A 19,382-nucleotide genomic window follows, 5' to 3' on the forward strand; every position below is an offset into this window, starting at 1 on the left:
GTGGATTTAGGACGGATAGAGGTTGTGTAGATCAGATCTTTGTGGTAAGACAGATATGTGAGAAAGCTATAGGAAAGGGGAAGGATGTTTTTGGGGCTTTTATGGATCTGGAAAAGGCTTACGATAGGGTAGACAGAAAGGCACTGTGGGAGGTTATGCAGATACATGGGATAGGAGGAAAGCTACTAGGAGCTGTCAAAGGTTTTATGAGAGTAGTAGAGCTTGTGTCAGGATTAGAAATGGAGAGTGAGTGGTTCGAGGGAAAGGTGGGACTTCGTCAAGGATGCGTTATGTCGCCCTGGTTGTTCAACTTGAACATGGATGGGGTAGTGCGAGAGGTAAATGCAAGGGTAGTGGGTCAGGGATTGGAGATGGTTAAAGAAAATGGAGAAAAGTGGGAGGTGAGTCAGCTCTTGTTTGCGGACGACACTGCGCTTGTGGCAGGATCGGAGGAGGGATTAAGGAAGTTGGTGACAGAGTTTGGGAGAGTATGTGATAGAAGAAAGCTAGAGATAAATGTGGGTAAAAGTAAGGTGATGAAATGTACAAGGGGTGAAAGTGGCAGTAGACTGGAAGTGAGCATTAAGGGAGAGCGACTGGAGGAAGTGGATAGTTTTAGATACTTGGGTGCAAATGTGGCAGGAAAAAGTGGAGTGCAGGTGGAGGTAGAATGTAGATTGAGAGAAGCGAGTAAATGCCTTGGTGGGTTAAAGAGTGTAATGAAGAATAGACATTTGGGAATAGATGCTAAGAGGAGACTGTATGAAGGAGTGATTGTGCCAACAATACTGTATGGGGCAGAAACATGGAACATAAGAGAGGAAGAGAGAAGGAGTATGAATGTGTTTGAGATGAAGTGTCTGAGAAGTATGATGGGGGTTACTAGGCTAGATTGAGTGAGAAATGAGGAGGTGAGGAGTAGAACAGGGGTGGAAAGGGAGTTGGGAGACAGGGTGGATGAAAGAGTATTGGGATGGTTTGGACACATGGAAAGAATGAGTGAAGAAAGACTGGTAAAAGAGGTATGGAAGGCAGATGTGGAGGGAGTGAACATGAGGGGACGTCCTAGGATGAGGTGGATGGATGGGGTGAAGGGGGCTTTGTGGAAGAGGGGAATGTCTGTTGAGGAAGGACGGGAGAGGACAGAAGACAGGGGTGAATGGAGAATGGTTGTATATGGATGATGCTGTGATGCATGAGGTGGAATGGGCGGGGGGATGGGGGTGAGGTAGTGTGTGTGAGCAAATTTTGACGCAGCCCGAAAGGATTTCTTCCCGTCTTCTCCTTTTATGCAATGGGGGGACGGAGAGGAGGGGTCGCCGATTTAATGAAGCGGCCTTGTTGTGGATGTGCTGTGTCTTGCGACACTGCTTCTGACCCAGGGGAGTGGACAAGGTGCAGGGATAACCCGTCATCCAGGAGCTGCTAAGATAAGCGGGGGGGAGGGGGAGTGTATTCAGGGATGGAATGGGTGGGAATTATTTTATGCCTTTTCCTCTTTGGCTACCTCCCTTGTAAGGGGGAAAAAGCCTTGGTATATGTATGTATATATATATATATATATATATATATATATATATATATATATATATGTATGTATATATATATATATATGTATATATGTGTATATACATATATTTATGCATGTGTGTGTGAGTGTGTGTGTGTGTGTGTGTGTGTGTGTGTGTGTGTGTGTGTGTGTGTGTATTTACCTAGTTGTATTTACCTAGTTGTATTTTACGGGAAGGGGAGCTATGCTCGTGGGGGTCCCGTCTTCATTTCTCATTTTATCTAAACAATTTTTAAATTCATGTATTGTTTTTGCACACACCACTTTCTCATCTAACTTGTTCCAACTGTCTATTACTCTGTGAGGAAAGCTGTTCTTTTTCAAATCTCTTCTATAGCTGTCTTTTTTATTTTCTTTCCGTGTCCTTTTGTATTTCTGTCATCCCATTTTATCAGATTCTCTCTATCAGTAATTTCTATGCCTTTCATGATTCTGTAAATAGCTATCAAATCTCCTCTCTCTCTTCTTTGCTCTAGTGTCTGTAGTTTAAGTTTTTGTAGTCTCTCTTCATATGATAGTTTTGAGAGTGTTGGTGCCAGTTTTGTAATTGCTCTTTGTATTCTTTCAAGTTTTTTTATACATTTTTTTGTACTTGGTGACCATATCGTTGCTGCATATTCCAATCTTGGTCTTATCAAGGTGATTAGGATTTTCCTCACCATTTCTTCATCCAGGTATGTTAATGCCACTTTGATTGTTCTTATTAAATTATAAGTTTCTCCAAAAATCTTATTTATATGTTTCTCAGGTGACATATTATTCATAACAATGACTCCCAGGTCCTTCTCATTTTCTACTTTTTTTATTCCTTCTTCTCCCAAATTATATGATCCTGTTATTCTGTTTTTGCTTTTTCCAAATTCCATTATACTACACTTTTTTGTATTGAACTCCATCTCCCACTTCCTACTCCATTCCTGTACTTTATATAGATCTCTCTGTAGTGATTCACAATCTTCTTCAGTTTTCACTCTTTTCAGTAGTTTTGCATCGTCTGCAAAGAAGCTCATATAGCTGTCAATTCCTTCATCCATATCATTAATATATATAGCAAACATTATTGGGGCCAGAACTGTTCCCTGCGGGACACCGCTTATTACTTCATTCCATTTTGAGTGCTGGTTTCTTATCACTACTCTCATTTTTCTTTCTTGCAAAAAGTCTTCCATCCAATTTAGTAATTTACCTTGTATTCCTCCTTCAGATTCTAGTTTCTTAAGCAACTTCTTATGTGGTACTTTGTCAAAAGCTTTTTTTAGGTCTAGAAATGCACAATCAGCCCATCCATCTCTTTCGTGTATAATATCTAGTAGCCTTGAATAGAAACATATTAAATTGGTGACGCATGATCGTCCTTGTCTGAATCCAAATTGCCTTGGATTTAGTACGTTGTTTTTTTCCAAGTATTTTACCCATCTATTTTTTATAATTCTTTCACAAATTTTTGCTATTGTACTTGTTAGAGAGACTGGTCTATAGTTGGTAGGTTCTTCTTTATTTCCTCCTTTATATATAGGTACTATATTTGCTTTTTTCCAATCTTCTGGAACTTTTTCTTCTTTCAAGGAACTGCTTATTATGCTATGTATTTTGTCTGCCAGTTCATTCCTGCATTCTTTCAGAATCCAGTTTGCTATTTCATCTGGTCCATGCGATTTTCTGACATCAAGATTACTCAAGTGTATCAATATTTCATTCTTTGATACTTCTATTTCTTCTATAGGGGGGACTTTCTCTTTCCATTCAATCTCTTCAGGTTGTATGTTCTCCCTTGTAAACACTGATTTAAAATGTTTGTTCATAATTTCCGCCATTTCCATTTCCTCAGTGTATTCAACTCCCCCTTGTCTTAATTTCTCCAAGTCCTGTTTGTTTTCCAGTTTATTGTTTACAAATCTGTAGAATAGTTTTGGTTGATCTTTACATTTTTCTATGACGTCTTTTTCATATTTTCTCTTTTCCTCTCTGCACGTTTGTACATATTCATTTCTATAACCGGTATATATTTTCCATTTTCCAGGTCTTCTGTCTTTTTTCCATCTGGTCCAGGCTTTGTCTCTTTTGTCTTTTAACTCCCTACAACTTTTGTTGTACCAGCATTTTACATATTCTTTTTCTTGTTTTTGTCTTGGGACATACTTTTCCACTCTTTTTTTGTAAATTTTTGTCAAAATATTCCATTTCTTTTCCACTGATGTTTCTTCTTTGTATATTTCTTCCCAGTTGACTTGTTATAGAATTCTCTTATTTTATCATAGTTTGTTATTTAATAAATAATTATGACTTTTATATCTTGTTAATTTCTTTTCTTATATTTTTCTTCATTAAGTTCCAGTTCAATCAATATGTGGTCACTTTTACCTATTGGTGTTTTATATTCAATCTTGTCCACTATTCTAGGTTCAGATGTAATTAACCCTAGAATGGTAACCCTCGATTTCAGAAACGTGAAAGGTAACCCCGGGAGAATTTCTCCCGATAATTAAATAATTGAAATAAGATACTTATCCTGGTAATTATTTTATTTGAAAAACATACAAAGAAAATACATCTTGTACTCTATTATTGAGCATAATATAAATGATATTATCCTTTAAATTATATATATATATTTTTTTTTCAAAAACAAACTAAAAAAGATACTTTTTTTTGGTGGAACTTAATAATTAATTTGACAAAAAAAATCATACAGGCCAGATTGTTTTTTTCTGGTGTAGTAGTGTTCTTGGGTCATGGGACTACGCCCTGGCTGAGTCCCATCCCTCTAGCTTGTCTACAATCTGTATGGGAGACGGACAAAAAAGGGTAAATTTTTCAGTACGTACCAAATAAATTTTTTTTATTATTTATTCTTTCAACACTTGCAGTATGGCAAATTATGCTTCAAATGACTCAAAGTACATCACTGAAACACATACAGTACTATACATACACTCAGATACAGTCACCACAGACAGGATACAGATGGCGAGGACACATGGGCCTGACGCACTTGTTGCACCTGTGACGCGTCTTCCTGTCCGACTTGACCGGGCACTCACAACAGCGCACCAATGCACCACTGCTGTCTGAGAAAGATGTCCCTGGTGATCCTGCAGCACTGCCTGGTGAGGGTACATTGCAGACAGTGGTGATCAAGGACTGCAGGGATCGAGGCAAGGGTAAAAGCAGCCGTGACGTGGCCCATGGAGTGATTAGTGCCTTCCCGACCTGCAGCATGAACTTCTTGCGTGACATGATTTTTCTGTTGCCCCCTCTTTCCATATTCTCCTTGTATATAATGTAAGAGTTCACATTGGCAGCATTCAGCATTCCATAGAAGATACAGAGTGGCCAACGTCTTGTTTTGCGCGAACAGGAACTCAGGGAACACATTTGATCAAAAGTATCAACTCCTCCTTTCGTTGAATTGTAGAAGTCAATAATCTCCGGCTTTCCTTTAGTGCCAATGTTGGGCTGAGAGTGCTGAGATGACAGGAGCAACACTAGTTTCTTTGTTGTTTTGGATGTATCAGACACATATGACACCAGAGTCATTTCCTTTGTGTACAGGAAGGCACTTGATCCCCGCTTTCTTGTACCTTTCTCCTTCATCTCCTTCGGTATCTCCTTCTTGTTGGCGCGCACTGTGCCAACAAGAGTCATGTCACAGTTATTTAGGAGATCTGATACCAGGGGAACAGAGGTGAACCAGTTGTCAGTCGTGACGTTCCGGTGTGTTCCATGGTAGGGCCTCGTCAGCTCTCGGGTAAAGTGATGGCCGAGTGTAAGGTTGCCCCTTGGTTGAGTCCCCTGCTTCCCCAAGTAAGGGATGCCACCAAGTAAGTAACTGGACTCACTATCATTGATGAGAACGAGCTTGAGGCCATACTTGTACAACTTACGGTAACAGTAAGTCTGGGAGAAATTCTCCCTAAATGCAGTCTATGGAAAAAAAACAGTGAGAGAGCCGGACAGCACACCCTCCACCAACCAAGTCAGACAAGGCCATGAAGGTACTGAGACCGCCAACCCATTCCCACCATGCCTTGTGGGTGAATTGCATAATCTCCAAATTCACTAGGGAGAAAATCACCCCAGGTTACCATTCTAGGGTTAACAAGTCTAGTCTCGATGGTTCTTCATTTCTATACCTAGTGTTCTCCTGTATCCATTGTGTCATTGTGTGGTCAGTAATCATCTCAAGTAGAGCGTTTCCCCATGAGTCGTCTCCACCCTTTACTGTCATTTCTTCCCAGCAGATTTCTTTGCAATTAAAGTCGCCCATCATAACTATTCTTCCTCCATCTTCCATTATTTTATTTAATGTTATCTTTGTGTCCTCTAACATACTTTTATGTTCACTCTCCTCCCATGAGGCTGTTTTTGGAGGCACATAATTTATCACAAATTTTCTGCTCTTCTTATCTCTGTCTTCCACTTCTATCATAATCATCTCTACTGTATTCTTTCCATATATGACACCTTTCACGTTTATATCCTTCTTAGTCAGGAACATAACTCCACCCCCTTGCTTTTTCTCTCTGTTTCTAATCCAATAATTGTATGCACCATGTCCTACACTGTTGGGTGGTAGTGGGCCTTTTAATTTTGTTTCTACAATTCCCATTATGTCCGGTTCTTTTTCTTTCAAATAATCATTCAGCTCATTCAATCCTGTTATTAATCCATCTATATTTGTGTAAGACACTCTTAGTTTTCTGCCACTTCCATTGTGTTCTCTGTTTCCCATATGTTTTTCTTTTGTATGTCGAACTTCCTTAGTTTCATGTTCACTACTCTCCAATAGAATCTCTCTTTCTCCGACTCCGTTCTGTTCTCTTTTTTTGCATTAGATTAAAGTCTTTTCTGCTTTTCTTCCTCTCTTTCCTCTTTATTAATTTCCCTTTTTATCCATATCTTTTTATATTGTTCACTTGTTGCTAGTTTCCCTGTTTTGGATAAGATATTCTCTGCCGTTGTTTGTGACTTGAATTTAATCTTAATTGGTCTGGTCTTGTCTGTGCTATACTTTCCGAGTCTAAATTTCTCTTCGATTTGTTTCATAATTTCTGGTTCATCTTCCTGAACTGATTCTAGTAATTGGCTTACTTTTTCATTTTCCTCTTTGATTCTTGTGGTTCTATCTGTGTTGTGTTTTTTCTTCCATTCCTAATATATACATTTCTTCTTGTCTGCTAAATCTCTTACTATATTCTCCTTTTGTCTCATCACTTTAATAACTGAGTCTTCAGTATGTTCTTTCAATTGCTGTTTGACTATGTCAGTGAATGAAACCTTATTTCCTTCTTGGGTTGTTTTCCAATTCTTAGTTTCCTTAGCTATTGTCTGTTTTCTTTACTATTCTTCTTCAATTCCTCATTCTCCACCTTTACTTCTCTTAACTGTCTTTTTAGGTCTTTTATTTCATCAGTTAAGTTTTTATTCGCCTTTTCTAGTTCTTCCAATCTTTCAACCCTTTGTAAAATGGTGTTCATATGACCTAACCTACTCTCCAAGTCCTCGATCACCTTATCAACCTTCTCCTCTAGTCTTGTCAGTCGGGGGGGGGGGGGGGTTGTGTCCCCCCCACCCTCTTTAAATCCCTTGAAAATATTCTCATCACTTTCTACTGTATTGCTCTTATCTATACTTCTAATTTTTACATTTTTATTAGACATTTCGTCGTCGTCGGGAGGCCTTTTGTTTACCTTTCGCCTGTCTGCATGGGCCAAGTCTACTCCTTCCTCATTTCCTTCCATTTCCCTCAGTAATCCCTCCCCCTTTCCTCTTTCCCTACTTTCCTACTACTCCACGAGCAATTTCCCCCCCACCCTGTAAAAACAATAGGCACTTCTCTTTGCGTTGGGATCCACAAACTTCAATTTTCTTCAGAACGTCTTCTAAGCCGTCCATTCGTTGAAGTGTGTGTGTGTGTGTGTGTGTGTGTGTGTGTGTGTGTGTGTGTGTGTGCGCGTGTGTGTGCTCGCGCGCGTGTATGTATAAACTGCTACCATCCGAAACAAAATGATCTTGAAAAATTCACGAAAACAACAAATTCAACAGAACAGGAGAAGACATGACAACTCGACCTAGCAAGTGTGGATTAGTGTACTGTAGAATGGTATCCTGTATAGCAGAGTGCACAGCTCGGTGTAGCGCGACACAGTTATAACCTAACCAGCTGCAACGCCTGTCGATCTAGAGCCATTTCATACGACCAACAAGGGTCCTTTTCATACTGCTGCTACGCGTGGAAGTCACGCAGGGCCACGCATACCAAGCGACAGATATCCGTTAGCCTTCCTACATGCACCACGCGCATTCCTGTAAGCATAACCCATCAATTAATGAATGCATGAATAGCCCTACGTGCGTTTCACTGTCACCCCTCATGCAACAGAGCTTGCAACATGGCGCAGTCAGTAGGATACCCTTGCAACAGTGACACAAAACCGACGATAAGTTAATAAATGGCGCGCGCATGAACGAAGAGTGACAGTAACATGATACGCAATTCGGTGGCGCGTACATGAACGAAGTGTTGACGGAAGTGTTGTAAGGACTAGGCGGCAGTGTGTATGTTGGACCGTAAGTACAGTTTGACGCTAGACAGTGGACGCCACGTTACGTGGAGTTAAACTTTCGTAAACACGTACTGGTGCTGACACAGGGGGCTTTCATCCCACTCACATGATATTGAACCTCTCGGCAGAGCTTTTCCCGCCGCGACCGTGACCTATATACAGTACAGAGCGAATATGGCATCACACTACCCACCAGCCTACCCATGCATGCCACACCCACCCAGCCAGGGAACATGGAGCAAAGGCGCGATTCACCTGCTTCACATTCTGTAAGAGGCCGGTAGAGGGAGACATTTAAGTAGATAGTAAGTGAAAAGATATACAAATTTTATTACTTGGATGTTTTGAAACAATGGCCTTTAGGAAGTGCAGAGTTGAATATTCTCGCTTGCCGTCTTGCGTTTTGTAAACATAGGTTAGGGTATCGAGAGAGTGCTGATGTGACGAAATGTATACATCAAGCCATGTTCCGCTTGCGACATAAGTGCTTACGTAAACAGTATTGCTTGAGACAGTATACCAGTCTTTCTGATTGGAGAAAAAGGTGGAGGAGGAGAGAAATTGGTGCATGGAGGTAAAGTCACGCCCTTACAGGGTGGCACTTGTCTGTAACGTTCAAAGTTATTGGGTGAATTAAATTGTGACGTCGGAGCAGACTTGAATGGTAGAATGTATAAGGATCCCAAGAGTCCCTTGGCGTAGATTGAACAAGTGTATTTACTAAGAAGATAAGAAATAATGTCTCATTTTAATTTACCCCATCAAGAAATTTTATTAACTCGTGACCGAAGCTTTAATAGAAACATACTTAAGAGAAGGAAGAGACATGGGGCCTACAGATGAATAACACAAGTGACTAATTGTTAGTGGCAGTGGAGCTAACACAGACAAGCTCTCAGGTTGACCCGTCATCGCACCCTGCGACCAGGACATGACGTCTACCAGTCATCCGGAAATTCTGCTGCTACTTAAGGTAGGCGTCCCCCCCTGCCTTCTCACCGAAGGTGACCTCCCTTTTACCAGCACTGAATTCAACCGTTTCACGGAACACTGGGGTGTCCACCATATGGTCACCTCACCGAACTATCCCCAGTCCAATGGGCACGCCGAAACCGCAGTTAAGGCCGCTAAGCACCTCATCCTAAAGACAGCGCCCAACGGTAATATCGAGTGCGAGGAGTTCGACCGAGGCCTCCTAGAATTAGGCAACACCCCGTCTCCTACCGGCCGCTCCCCCGCCCAGAGCATGTACGGCTGCCCTCTCCGCACTTGCGTCCCGACCCACCCGGACTCCTTTTCGGAGGAGGATTGTGTTTCCCGCGCCGCCTCTCAAGCTGACCAGGTGCAGCCCCGGTACAACGAGCACGCCCGGCCCCTCCTCCAATTGAGTGTCGGCCAACCCACCCAGATTCAGGACCGGTTGTCCCTCCGTTGGGGCAAGGTCGGGGTGCTTATGGGCCGCGATAGGTCCAAAGACAAGGAAATCCACCTCCCGAACGGGAAACTCTGGTGGCGCAACCTCCGCCCAGTGTCCCCTTGCACTCCCGACGCCGTCGGCCCCGTCGCGTCCCATCCCTCGGTGGAGAGCCCGCGGTCTTTGTGTGTAGATTCCCTGATTCTCCGTCGGTCGTCTCGGCTCGCGAATAGATGTACCCCTCGCGATGGTTCTACGAGCGTGACCACAGTGCCACATAGACACGAATGACTACTTATATAGGCACCTAATAAGAGTAAGAAGGAACGTAGGCGTGTAGACATTCGGAAGCATGATGTCACATGCACGTAACCGCGCCTAGAGCTGCTAGGCAGAGTTCCGAACATATCTAGATGGATGGTCGGCAGAGTCTTCGGCCTGAGGTGGGACGCGCCCCTTCCGGGCCCAAGCCGAGAGATCCCGTTTGTCTTCCTGCGTGCAGCACGCGCTCTCCTGTACACATATCCCCAATGATTAATAAACGCGTAAGTCGCCTAAGGTGCGTTTCACTCTCGCCCCTTTGCAACTACACTTGCAACAGCAAGGTTCTACCTCAGGAGTTACGAGAGAACAAGCACATGCAATAATACCACTAGACACCACGAACAAGCTCTTCTTAGCACAATTAATTACAAAACCGTTCAGCAATTTTATCATTATTCGTCAACAACGAAGAATTCATCATATGAAATACGAGAGTTGTCTCAAAGGATACAATAAACACTGCTAAATATATTACCGTAGATATATTTACAGTAACACAGATTTCAAGTAACAATGTCGTATATTCCAAAGAACTCTACACAACACTAAGATAAACAGAATTTTATCCGTCATGACATACATATATATCCATCAGTTGCACCATTTCCTAATATTCTTGATTTTTCGTAATTACAAAACGATCCGTGCACTTCATGGAACACTTAGAGGTCAGAATGCAAAACGGAAGACAATTTTTAAAACCCCAAGGAGAGTAAATAAACATTACCGACCATCCCCATGATATAGGTTTGCCAATTAGAATTTAGGCACACAAACGCTATTTTTCATACCTCAATCGTTTGCAATTCGAAAATAGAGCCGCCTTCGGCTATCGTCAAGAATCTTCCGAGGAGTGATGTATTAGTAGCCAAACATCGCCATTCACACGTCACTGTTCAACACTGAATGTGAGAAAATTGAATAAATTATGGTCTATTGTGTACCTGCCAAATGTAACAACGGGCAAAGTAGTGGTCGGAGCTTCTTTCAATTCCCCTGTGATGCAGATCGAAGGGCTATATGGATGCGGAAGGTGGACAGAACAAGGAGAAAGGGATCGTTGTGGGTACCAAGTGAACATTCTAAATTTTGCTTGGATCACTTTGAGCCCGTCTTGTGAAGGATCTGGCTTATTCTACTGAATATTTAGGAGTTGTGCGGCCTGGTATGTGATCCCAACGACCTTCGCATCCAATCCAGCCCTAGGATCGACCCCTAAATTGACCAAGGGTCAAAGAAGTCAGGCCTTCAACAAACGCCGCAGGCTAGAGGCGAGGCATTGCTAATTGCAATGCAGCGTTTGGCACTAAGCCAACAACACAGGACATAGCCTAGGCTATAGGCCTAGGTAGCATATGTTACGTACATTGTGAATCTCTACAGATTAATATTCATGAAATTTGCAACATCAATAATGAATTCATAATTGGACACACGGATAACAAATCCATTTGGCATTAACACATTACGAAGATTCATGAAAGGGTTAGGTAAGATTCATGTATGCATGACTAATGTATTTATCTGTGCGCCCATCAGCGTAGGTCATCACCTAATATATTATATCAATCTTTCGTGAGGACGTGTGAATCACTACGTGAAATTTGAAACGAATCCTTGGTGAGAAGGCTGAAAGGTTTTCTTTCCTGTATGGGCCACCATGTGAGGTCTTTTTTTTTTCTGAGAAAGCTGCATCAAACAGTTCACACGTAAAAGGCTTCTCTACAGTGTGCGTCATCACGCGATATTTGAGAGCACTCTTTCTTCAGAAAGCTGCATCTCACAGGTCACACTGGAAAGGCTTCTATCCAGTGTGGGTCATCATGTGTCGTTCGAGGACCCTTTTGTTGGAAAACTGAATCACACGGGTTACACTGGAAAGGCTTCTCTCTAGTGTGGTTAACCATGTGTAGTTTGAGATGACTCTTTCCTGAGAAAGCTGTATCTCACATGCCGCATTTAAAAGGCTTCTATCTAGTGTGGGTCACCAAGTGTCGTTTGAGATTAGCCTTTCGTGAGAAAGCTGCATCACACAGGTTACACTTGAAAGGCTTTTCTTCAGTGTGGGTCACCAAGTGTCGTTTGACACTACCCTTTCGTGAGAAAGCTGCATCGCACAGGTCACACTTGAAAGGCTTCTCTCCAGTGTGGGTCACCAAGTGTTGTTTGAGACCATCCTTTATTCCGAAAGCTGCATCACACAGGTCACACTTGAAAGGCTTCTCTCCAGTGTGGGTCACCAAGTGTCGTTTGAGACCATCCTTTATTCCGAAAGCTGCATCACACAGGTCACACTTGAAAGGTTTCTCTCCAGTGTGAGCCATCACATGATATTTGAGACCATTATACCCTGAGAAAGCTGCATCACACAAGTCACACTTGAAAGGCTTCTCTCCAGTGTGGGTTACCATATGTTGTTTGAGATTATTCTTCCATGAGAAAGCTGCATCACACAGGTCACACTTGAAAGGCTTATCTCCAGTGTGGGTCATCATGTGATTTTTGAGACTAGTCTTTCCTGAGAAAGCTGCATCACACAGGTCACAATTGTAAGGTTTCTCTCCAGTGTGGGCCATCATGTGATATTTGAGAGTCCTCTTTTCTGAAAAAGTTGCATCACACAGGTCACACTGGAAAGGCTTCTCTTCAGTGTGGGCCATCACATGATATTTGAGACCACTCTTTCGTGAAAAAGTTGCATCACACAGGTCACACTTGAAAGGCTTCTCTCCAGTGTGGGTCATCATGTGATTTTTGAGAGTAGTCTTTCTTGAGAAAGCTGCATCACACAGGTCACACTTGAAAGGCTTCTCTCCAGTGTGGGTCATCATGTGACTTTTGAGACTAGTCTTTCCTGAGAAAGCTGCATCACACAGGTCACAATGGAAAGGTTTCTCTCCAGTGTGGGCCATCATGTGATATTTAAGATGACTCATGAGATAGGTGTGTCACATGAGTTTCTCTGTTTCATGATGAATATACAGAATTTTTAGATGCCTTTTCCAAGATGATGATATTTACCCTCAACCTGTTAGAAAAAAATAAGTTCGACATTAACTTTTTGACAGCTTGTGAAAGGTGTAACACGAGCATAAACAAATAGAGTGGGGGCATCTAACGAAAATGCAGTAGGGAAAGGGAACAAATGACTCATAATACTTATATTACGGTGGTATTCTTTAAAAGAGAAAAAAAATCCTAATATAAATTTTACATAAATACTTGGGTGAAGATTTATATAATAAAGGATTTCTTTTAAGAATACCACTGTAAGAATCTTGTATTCTTAAAATAAAAATTCTTTCCTTAAATAAATTTTTTACTTCCAAGGATTTATATAAGATTTATATAAGGAATTTTTTTTAAAGAATACCACCATTAACCTCTTTGTTACAATGATGCCTACCAGGCGTCATGAAGTGCGAGTGGGTATACGTGGATGAGGGTGTTGGCATCAAAATTATATCTATTTTGTGGTTGTAGCTGAGTGACTCCTGAATTCTGTGAACTAGTTTGATAATATTTCATGTGTTTATCATTACTCAGTGAAAGAAAACAAGTAACAGCAGATTTCATATCTTATAATGCAAGTAGTGTGATGCATCATACATTAGGCATCCGATACTGCACACAAGAATTTGGCTCGTATTTAAGAGGTTAAAGGAAGAAGATATGGAAGGTTGAATAAATACTAAAAATGATGGGGTTGCACTGAACAAACACAGATTGGGACAGTATATAATCAGGAAATAATAAGGCAAAAGAATGGCTGAATAAATATTATAGAGGTAGAGGACATAAGAAAAAAGAGAAGTATACAGTAGCATCATTGGATATAAAATATCTTTGTCAAATTTTCAGAGAGGACCACTACACACACACCAATCAAGGATGTCATAAATCACCATCTGATATTGATTTCTACAGCAAATCTCTTGTTTTGGGGGGAAACAAGTGATATTCCACACATATACCACCACAAGCCTATAAATAACAAAATCAAATGTTGATTTCTGACATCCTTGAGTAAGAAGTAAATTACTTTTAGTCAATCTATCCTAACTTGTCCCTACCTACAACTAAGGTAGGTTAGATTCACTCCTCACTTCTGTCAATCACTAAAACAAGGTGCAAAGTGGGAAAAGTTTATTGAGCTATAGTTATTCAGTGGAAACGGCCACTTCAAATGAGTTACAAGTAATTTGAATGAATATTTGTGCCATATAGCAATCTTACTCATAAATCAACATGAGATTGAATTTTTAGGTGACTGGTAATATGAAAATTAATAGAAAAATAATAAGATGCAGGAATGGATGAATAAATATCACAAAGAGAAATAAAAAAAGTGTGAGGCTTACATCCACCCACCAAGGATATCAGAAATGAGTAATTTTTGTGAATTGTTTATTGGTTTCTACAGCAAATCACTTGGTTTCCATTTATCAAGGAACACCACCCCAGGATGAGTAAACATGAGAATTTTGGCAGAAATAGTACCACAAGCCCATAAATAAATCTACAATAGGTTTATGTCTGTTATCTTAGAGAGACAAACTTATCTAGTCAACCGAGCTTTACCTATTTCTACCTATGGCTAAAGTCTATTCCGATAAGAAGTTACACTTGATTTCTGCCATGCAGCTTGGTACTCCATTAGACTCCTGCTCCACACAGGCACCAGCAAGATGCAGATTCCTCACCTCCTTCAGAAAATATAATATTTCTCCATTTTGTTCATAAGATAGGAAATTTTGGTTTCAATCATTGGAAACAGCAAACACTCTACAACTAAAACAAACATTTCAATACTCTATGGGATACAAAACTGAGTAATTATGTGGAATTGAAATCAAGGAAAAGATAGTATAGGTTTATATACATCTTTATTTACAATTGATGTTTAGAGCAAATATGATATCAAATGTAGAATAAAATGTATGTTCTACATATACAACTCCTGAACACAGTGGCGCATTCAGATTTCACATATTAAGCCATAGAAAATGAAAATTAAGGATTTTTATCAATATTTTGTGTCATGATGCTCGCAGTGCAAGGGAGGTTGGGAGGGGTGGTAGTTGCTGATTCCTTTTGTCCTCCTCCTATTCCAATCACCCCTATCTTCTGTCCTCTCCCGTCCTTCCTCAGCAGACATTCCCCTCTTTCCCAATGCCCCTTTTACCCCATCCATCCATCTCACCCTTGGTCGACCCCTCATGTTCACTCCTTCCACCTCTGCCTTCCACACCTCTTTTACTAGTCTTTCTTCACTCATTCCTTCCATATGTCCAAACCATCCCAATACTGTTTCATCAACCCTATCTCCCAACTCCCTTTCTACCCCTGTTCTCCTCCTCACCTCCTCATTTCTCACTCTATCCAGCCTAGTAACCCCTATCATACTTCTCAGGCACCTCAACTCAAACACATTCAAACTCCTCCTCTCTTATGTTCCATGTTTCTGCCCCGTACAGTGAACAAAATGTAGAAATATATTTTCTGAAGCTGAGGAATTTGCATGTTGCTGGTGCATGTGCCACATCAAGTTTGTGTGTGTATTTACCTAGTTATATCTTATGGGAAGAGAGCTATTCTCGTAGTGTACTGCTTTTGTATCTCTCTGCATCCAGTTTATTCTTAAAATCTTGTATAGTTTTGGCACTCACTGTTTCTCCATCTAGTTTGTTCCAGATGTCAATCTCTCTATGTGGGAAGCTATTCTTTTTCAAATCTCTTCTGTAACTGTCCCTCTTTAACTTCTTTTTGTGTCCTCTTGTTTCTCTTCTGTCCCATTTTAATAAGTCATCTCTATAAAGAACTTCCCTTTCTTTATTCTGTAAATTGTCTACAAATCACTTCTTTCTCTTTTCTGTTCCAGTGTTGATATATGTAATTTATCCAATCATTGTTCATATATCAAATTTTATAGTGTATGTGTGTATTTACCTAGTTGTATTTTACAGGATGAGAGCTATGCTCACAGTGACCCGTTTTCGCATCTCTCCACATCCAGTTTATTCTTTAAATCGTGTATAGTTTTGGCACTCACTGTTTGTCCGTTTAGTTTGTTCCAGACATCAATCACTCTATGTGGAAAGCTATTCTTTTTCAGGTCTCTTCTTTAACTGTCCTTCTTTAGCTTCTTTTTGTGTCCTCTTTCTCTTCTGTCCCATTTTGATAAGTCAATTCTATCGAGTATTTCCATCCCTTTCAGAATTCTGTAAATGGTCAACAAATCACCTCTTTCTCTTCTCTGTTCCAGTGTTGATAGATGTAATTTATCCAATCTCTGTTCGTATGTCAAATTTGATAGTATAGGTGCCATTTTTGTCACTGCTCTTTGGATTCTTTCTAATTTTCTTAAGTTCTTTTTTGTGCTAGGTGCCCATAGTGTTGCAGCATACTGTACTTTAGTTTAGGTCTTATTAGTTTAACCACCATTTTCTTTACCATTTCTTCATCCATGTAGTTGAAGGCCACTTTCATTGATCTTGATAAATTCAGAGTTTCTCGAAATGATTTATTGACATGTTTATCAGGTGTCAAGTCACTTGAGATGATCACTCCCAGGTCCCTTTCTGAATCAACTTTTTTGACTTCCTTGTTTCCAATTTTATATTGACCCAATATTCTATTTTTGCTTTTTCCAAATTCCATTATGCTACATTTCTTAATGTTGAAGTTCATCTAACATTTCTGACTCCATTCACATATTTTGTCTAGGTCTTCTTGCAGTGATCTGCAATTTTCTTCCGTTTTTACTCTCTTGAGTAATTTGGCATCGTCAGCAAAGAAGTTCATGTAACAATTTACATGGTCCTTGGATGACGTTTTGGACTAGTATTTACCTAGTTGTATTATATGGGAAGGGAGCTATGCTCATGGTGACCCATCATTGTATCTTTCAGCATCAAGTTTTTTCTTAAAATCTTGAATAGTGTTTGCACACACTGTTTCTTTGTCTAATTTGTTCAAAGTATCTATCATTCAGTGTGGGAAGCTATTTATTATTATCTTTTTTTTTAGATCACTTTTGCAATTATCTTTTTTGAGTTTTTTATCCTGTCCTCTTGTTTTTCCATTGTCCCATTTCAGTAAATCATTTTTAACTATGATTTCCATTCCTTTCATAATTCTATAGATAGTAGGTCTCCCCTTTCCCTTCTTTGTTCCAGAGCTGGTAATTCTAATTTGGAAAGTCTTTCTTCATATGTCATTTTGGAAAGAGTTGGTGCCAGTTTTGTTGTTGCTCTTTGTATTCTTTCTAATTTTTCTTTATTCTTTTTGGTACTGGGTGTCCATAGTGTTGCTGCATACTTGAGTTTTGGTTTTATTAGAGTATTTTTTTTTCTTATAATTTCATTCAAAGAGACATATGCCACTTTCATTGACCTCAATAAATTGTAGGTTTCTCCGACTATTTTATTAATAGTGTCATGTCTTTGCTGATCATCACTCCAAGGGCTTTTTCTGAGTTTACTTTTTTTACCTCTTTTTCATCAACTTTATGATCTCTCGATATTCTGTTTTTACTTTTTCCAAATTCCATTATACTACATTTCTTGATATTGAATTTCACTTCCAACTTTTGAGTCCATTTCCAGATCTTGTCCAAGTCTTGTTGTAATGAGTTGCAATCCTCCTTCATTCTTTCTTTAGTATTTTTGCATCATCCATGTCATTGTGTGTTTAGGATTGTAGTGATTTGAGGCATAATCTGGTCTCTAAATGAATTGTACTTGATTAGCATTTACATTGCCTAAGTTATGTCAATTTTTAGAAGTGCACACCTACATAATATAGCCTTAAAAAAATTATTTATTTTGTAAATTATAATACATCAACATATGTTTTTCTTGGCAGAAATTAATAACAAAAAGTTGCTAAAACTGATTTACTAACAAAGGAAGTTGCAGCGGGTGAATGTTACATCATCTTTGTTTTGATGGATGCCAAGGTTTGAAGAAATTACAGGATGATAAATTCATCTATTCTAACCTAACCTAACCTATGTTACATAACATATGTCACCTAAGCTGTTTTTAGTAATGTGGTACCTATAACTCTAAAGACCCATCGGGTCGTCGTCATGGATGCTGACGGCCTGATTAAGAACTTGTTTGGATTGCATGGAGTAGAGTTGTTGCATAGCTTGAAGGAAGCCCTACTATCTTTGTAACAGCATTTATTAATGTCAGCTGGATTTGGAGAACACCCGCTTCACAACGTGAAAGTCATCGTCTAACTTACATGGCATCTCGATGCTATGCTCGCAGCTTCATTCAGTAGTATATTTGCTTTTAGCAAGGTTTTGTTATTGATTTCCGCCAAGAAAAACTGATATCATGTTACTGTTTTATAATTCACAAAATTAATTTTCTATTGCTATATCACAGACGTGCGCACTTCCTAAAAATTTCCTGAATAACATTAGCATATACCATTGCCTAGGTTTTGAATAACCTATGCACTGACAATTCCTTGCCCAATATTTTTTGTAAAATACCCCTGCGTCATTCCAGTCGTTGCCTCATCATCTCATCCCTTGGAATATTTCTCTAGTATTTGCTCTAAGTCGAAAGACATAATGAAGTTGAAGATGTTGGCAGCACCAAATAAAATTGAGTGAATCCATTAAGGAACCTTTCACCCCTTTCCCCAATACGGGAGAAATGGAGAAATGCGAATGTAATATTGTGTAACAGTAACAAAATATTGAAGATCAAACTCGGAAGCATGCTCGGTTTCACATCGATGAACGTATACCAATTTGAGCCTAAGTACGACCAATTGGTGAGTAGGAGACGGGACCCCATGAGCATTACTCCTTTCCTGTATACTGCAATTAATTAAATACATACGAATGCAAACATTACCTTCTTTCTTTGGAAGAGTGAGGACTATATGACACTGGGCTTCGATATGTAAACAAAGATGGCGGAGAGTCTAGGAAAACGAGAGCCGTATATTATTTGTTTAAATTAAAAAGCATATTCATTATTTATCTGTAGCTATATTGTACTGAGGAGGAACAACATAGTTAAAATAATTACTCAAAGAGCACAAAAAAGCGTATTATTGAGACAGAAGCGAAAAATAGGAAGGCGGGTGGGTGTAAAATGCTGATGATTCTGCTAATGAATTTACTGATCTCAAACACTATTTTCATTCTTTTCTCATTTCTCTATTTCCCGGTATTTTGAAATGAAATTTAAGTATTATATTTCTTAAAACCTTACCTTTCCAATGGTATTAATCGTTTTGAAAAAAGTCCCATGTTGAGGTGGGTATTTTTGATGAAATATACGAGACTGTATTTGCGCATTTTAAATGGCCATTTTGGATTTTGCTGATCTTTTTTCCCAAACTATTTTTTAATATCATCTCTTTAGTTTTTGAGATTTTGTTGTGAAATTTTAGCACATGTTGCCTTGGCAACTGTTTTCAATTTAGAAATAATCAATAAAATCGAAACTACTGGGGTATTTGTTCAGTTGTTACATGA

The 19,382-nt window shown here is 39.7% G+C and overlaps 3 protein-coding genes across 3 annotated transcripts in view; 1 reads left to right on the plus strand and 2 right to left on the minus strand.

Annotated features, from left to right (window-relative positions):
* The window catches only part of LOC143030977 (uncharacterized), a 29,822-nt gene extending 11,019 nt beyond the window's left edge, over nt 1-18,803 (minus strand). Inside the window, exon 1 of the mRNA XM_076194282.1 lies at nt 18,754-18,803. The gene's annotated coding sequence lies outside the window, so the exon portion shown is untranslated. The remainder of the gene's footprint in view (nt 1-18,753) is intronic.
* Nucleotides 4,106-5,644, minus strand: LOC143030554 (uncharacterized). Its single transcript, XM_076193704.1, has 2 exons — nt 4,503-5,644; nt 4,106-4,350 (listed from the first exon to the last, which is right to left on the minus strand). Exon 1 carries the CDS (start codon nt 5,213-5,215, stop codon nt 4,505-4,507), a length of 711 nt encoding a protein of 236 aa, XP_076049819.1. The 5' UTR covers nt 5,216-5,644; the 3' UTR covers nt 4,106-4,350; nt 4,503-4,504.
* Nucleotides 9,068-9,841, plus strand: LOC143030197 (uncharacterized). Its single transcript, XM_076193358.1, has one exon. It carries the CDS (start codon nt 9,068-9,070, stop codon nt 9,839-9,841), a length of 774 nt encoding a protein of 257 aa, XP_076049473.1.
* Nucleotides 18,804-19,382: the final 579 nt, after the last annotated feature.

This window comes from Oratosquilla oratoria, chromosome 12 (genome assembly GCF_046742065.1).
Source record: "Oratosquilla oratoria isolate Oo_2021 chromosome 12, ASM4674206v1, whole genome shotgun sequence".
Classification (NCBI taxonomy): domain Eukaryota; kingdom Metazoa; phylum Arthropoda; class Malacostraca; order Stomatopoda; family Squillidae; genus Oratosquilla; species Oratosquilla oratoria.

Coding starts and splice junctions, on each gene's coding strand:
- LOC143030554 (XM_076193704.1), bottom strand. CDS start 5,215: ATGACTCTTGTTGGCACAGTGCGCGCCAACAAGAAGGAGATACCGAAG.
- LOC143030197 (XM_076193358.1), top strand. CDS start 9,068: ATGACGTCTACCAGTCATCCGGAAATTCTGCTGCTACTTAAGGTAGGC.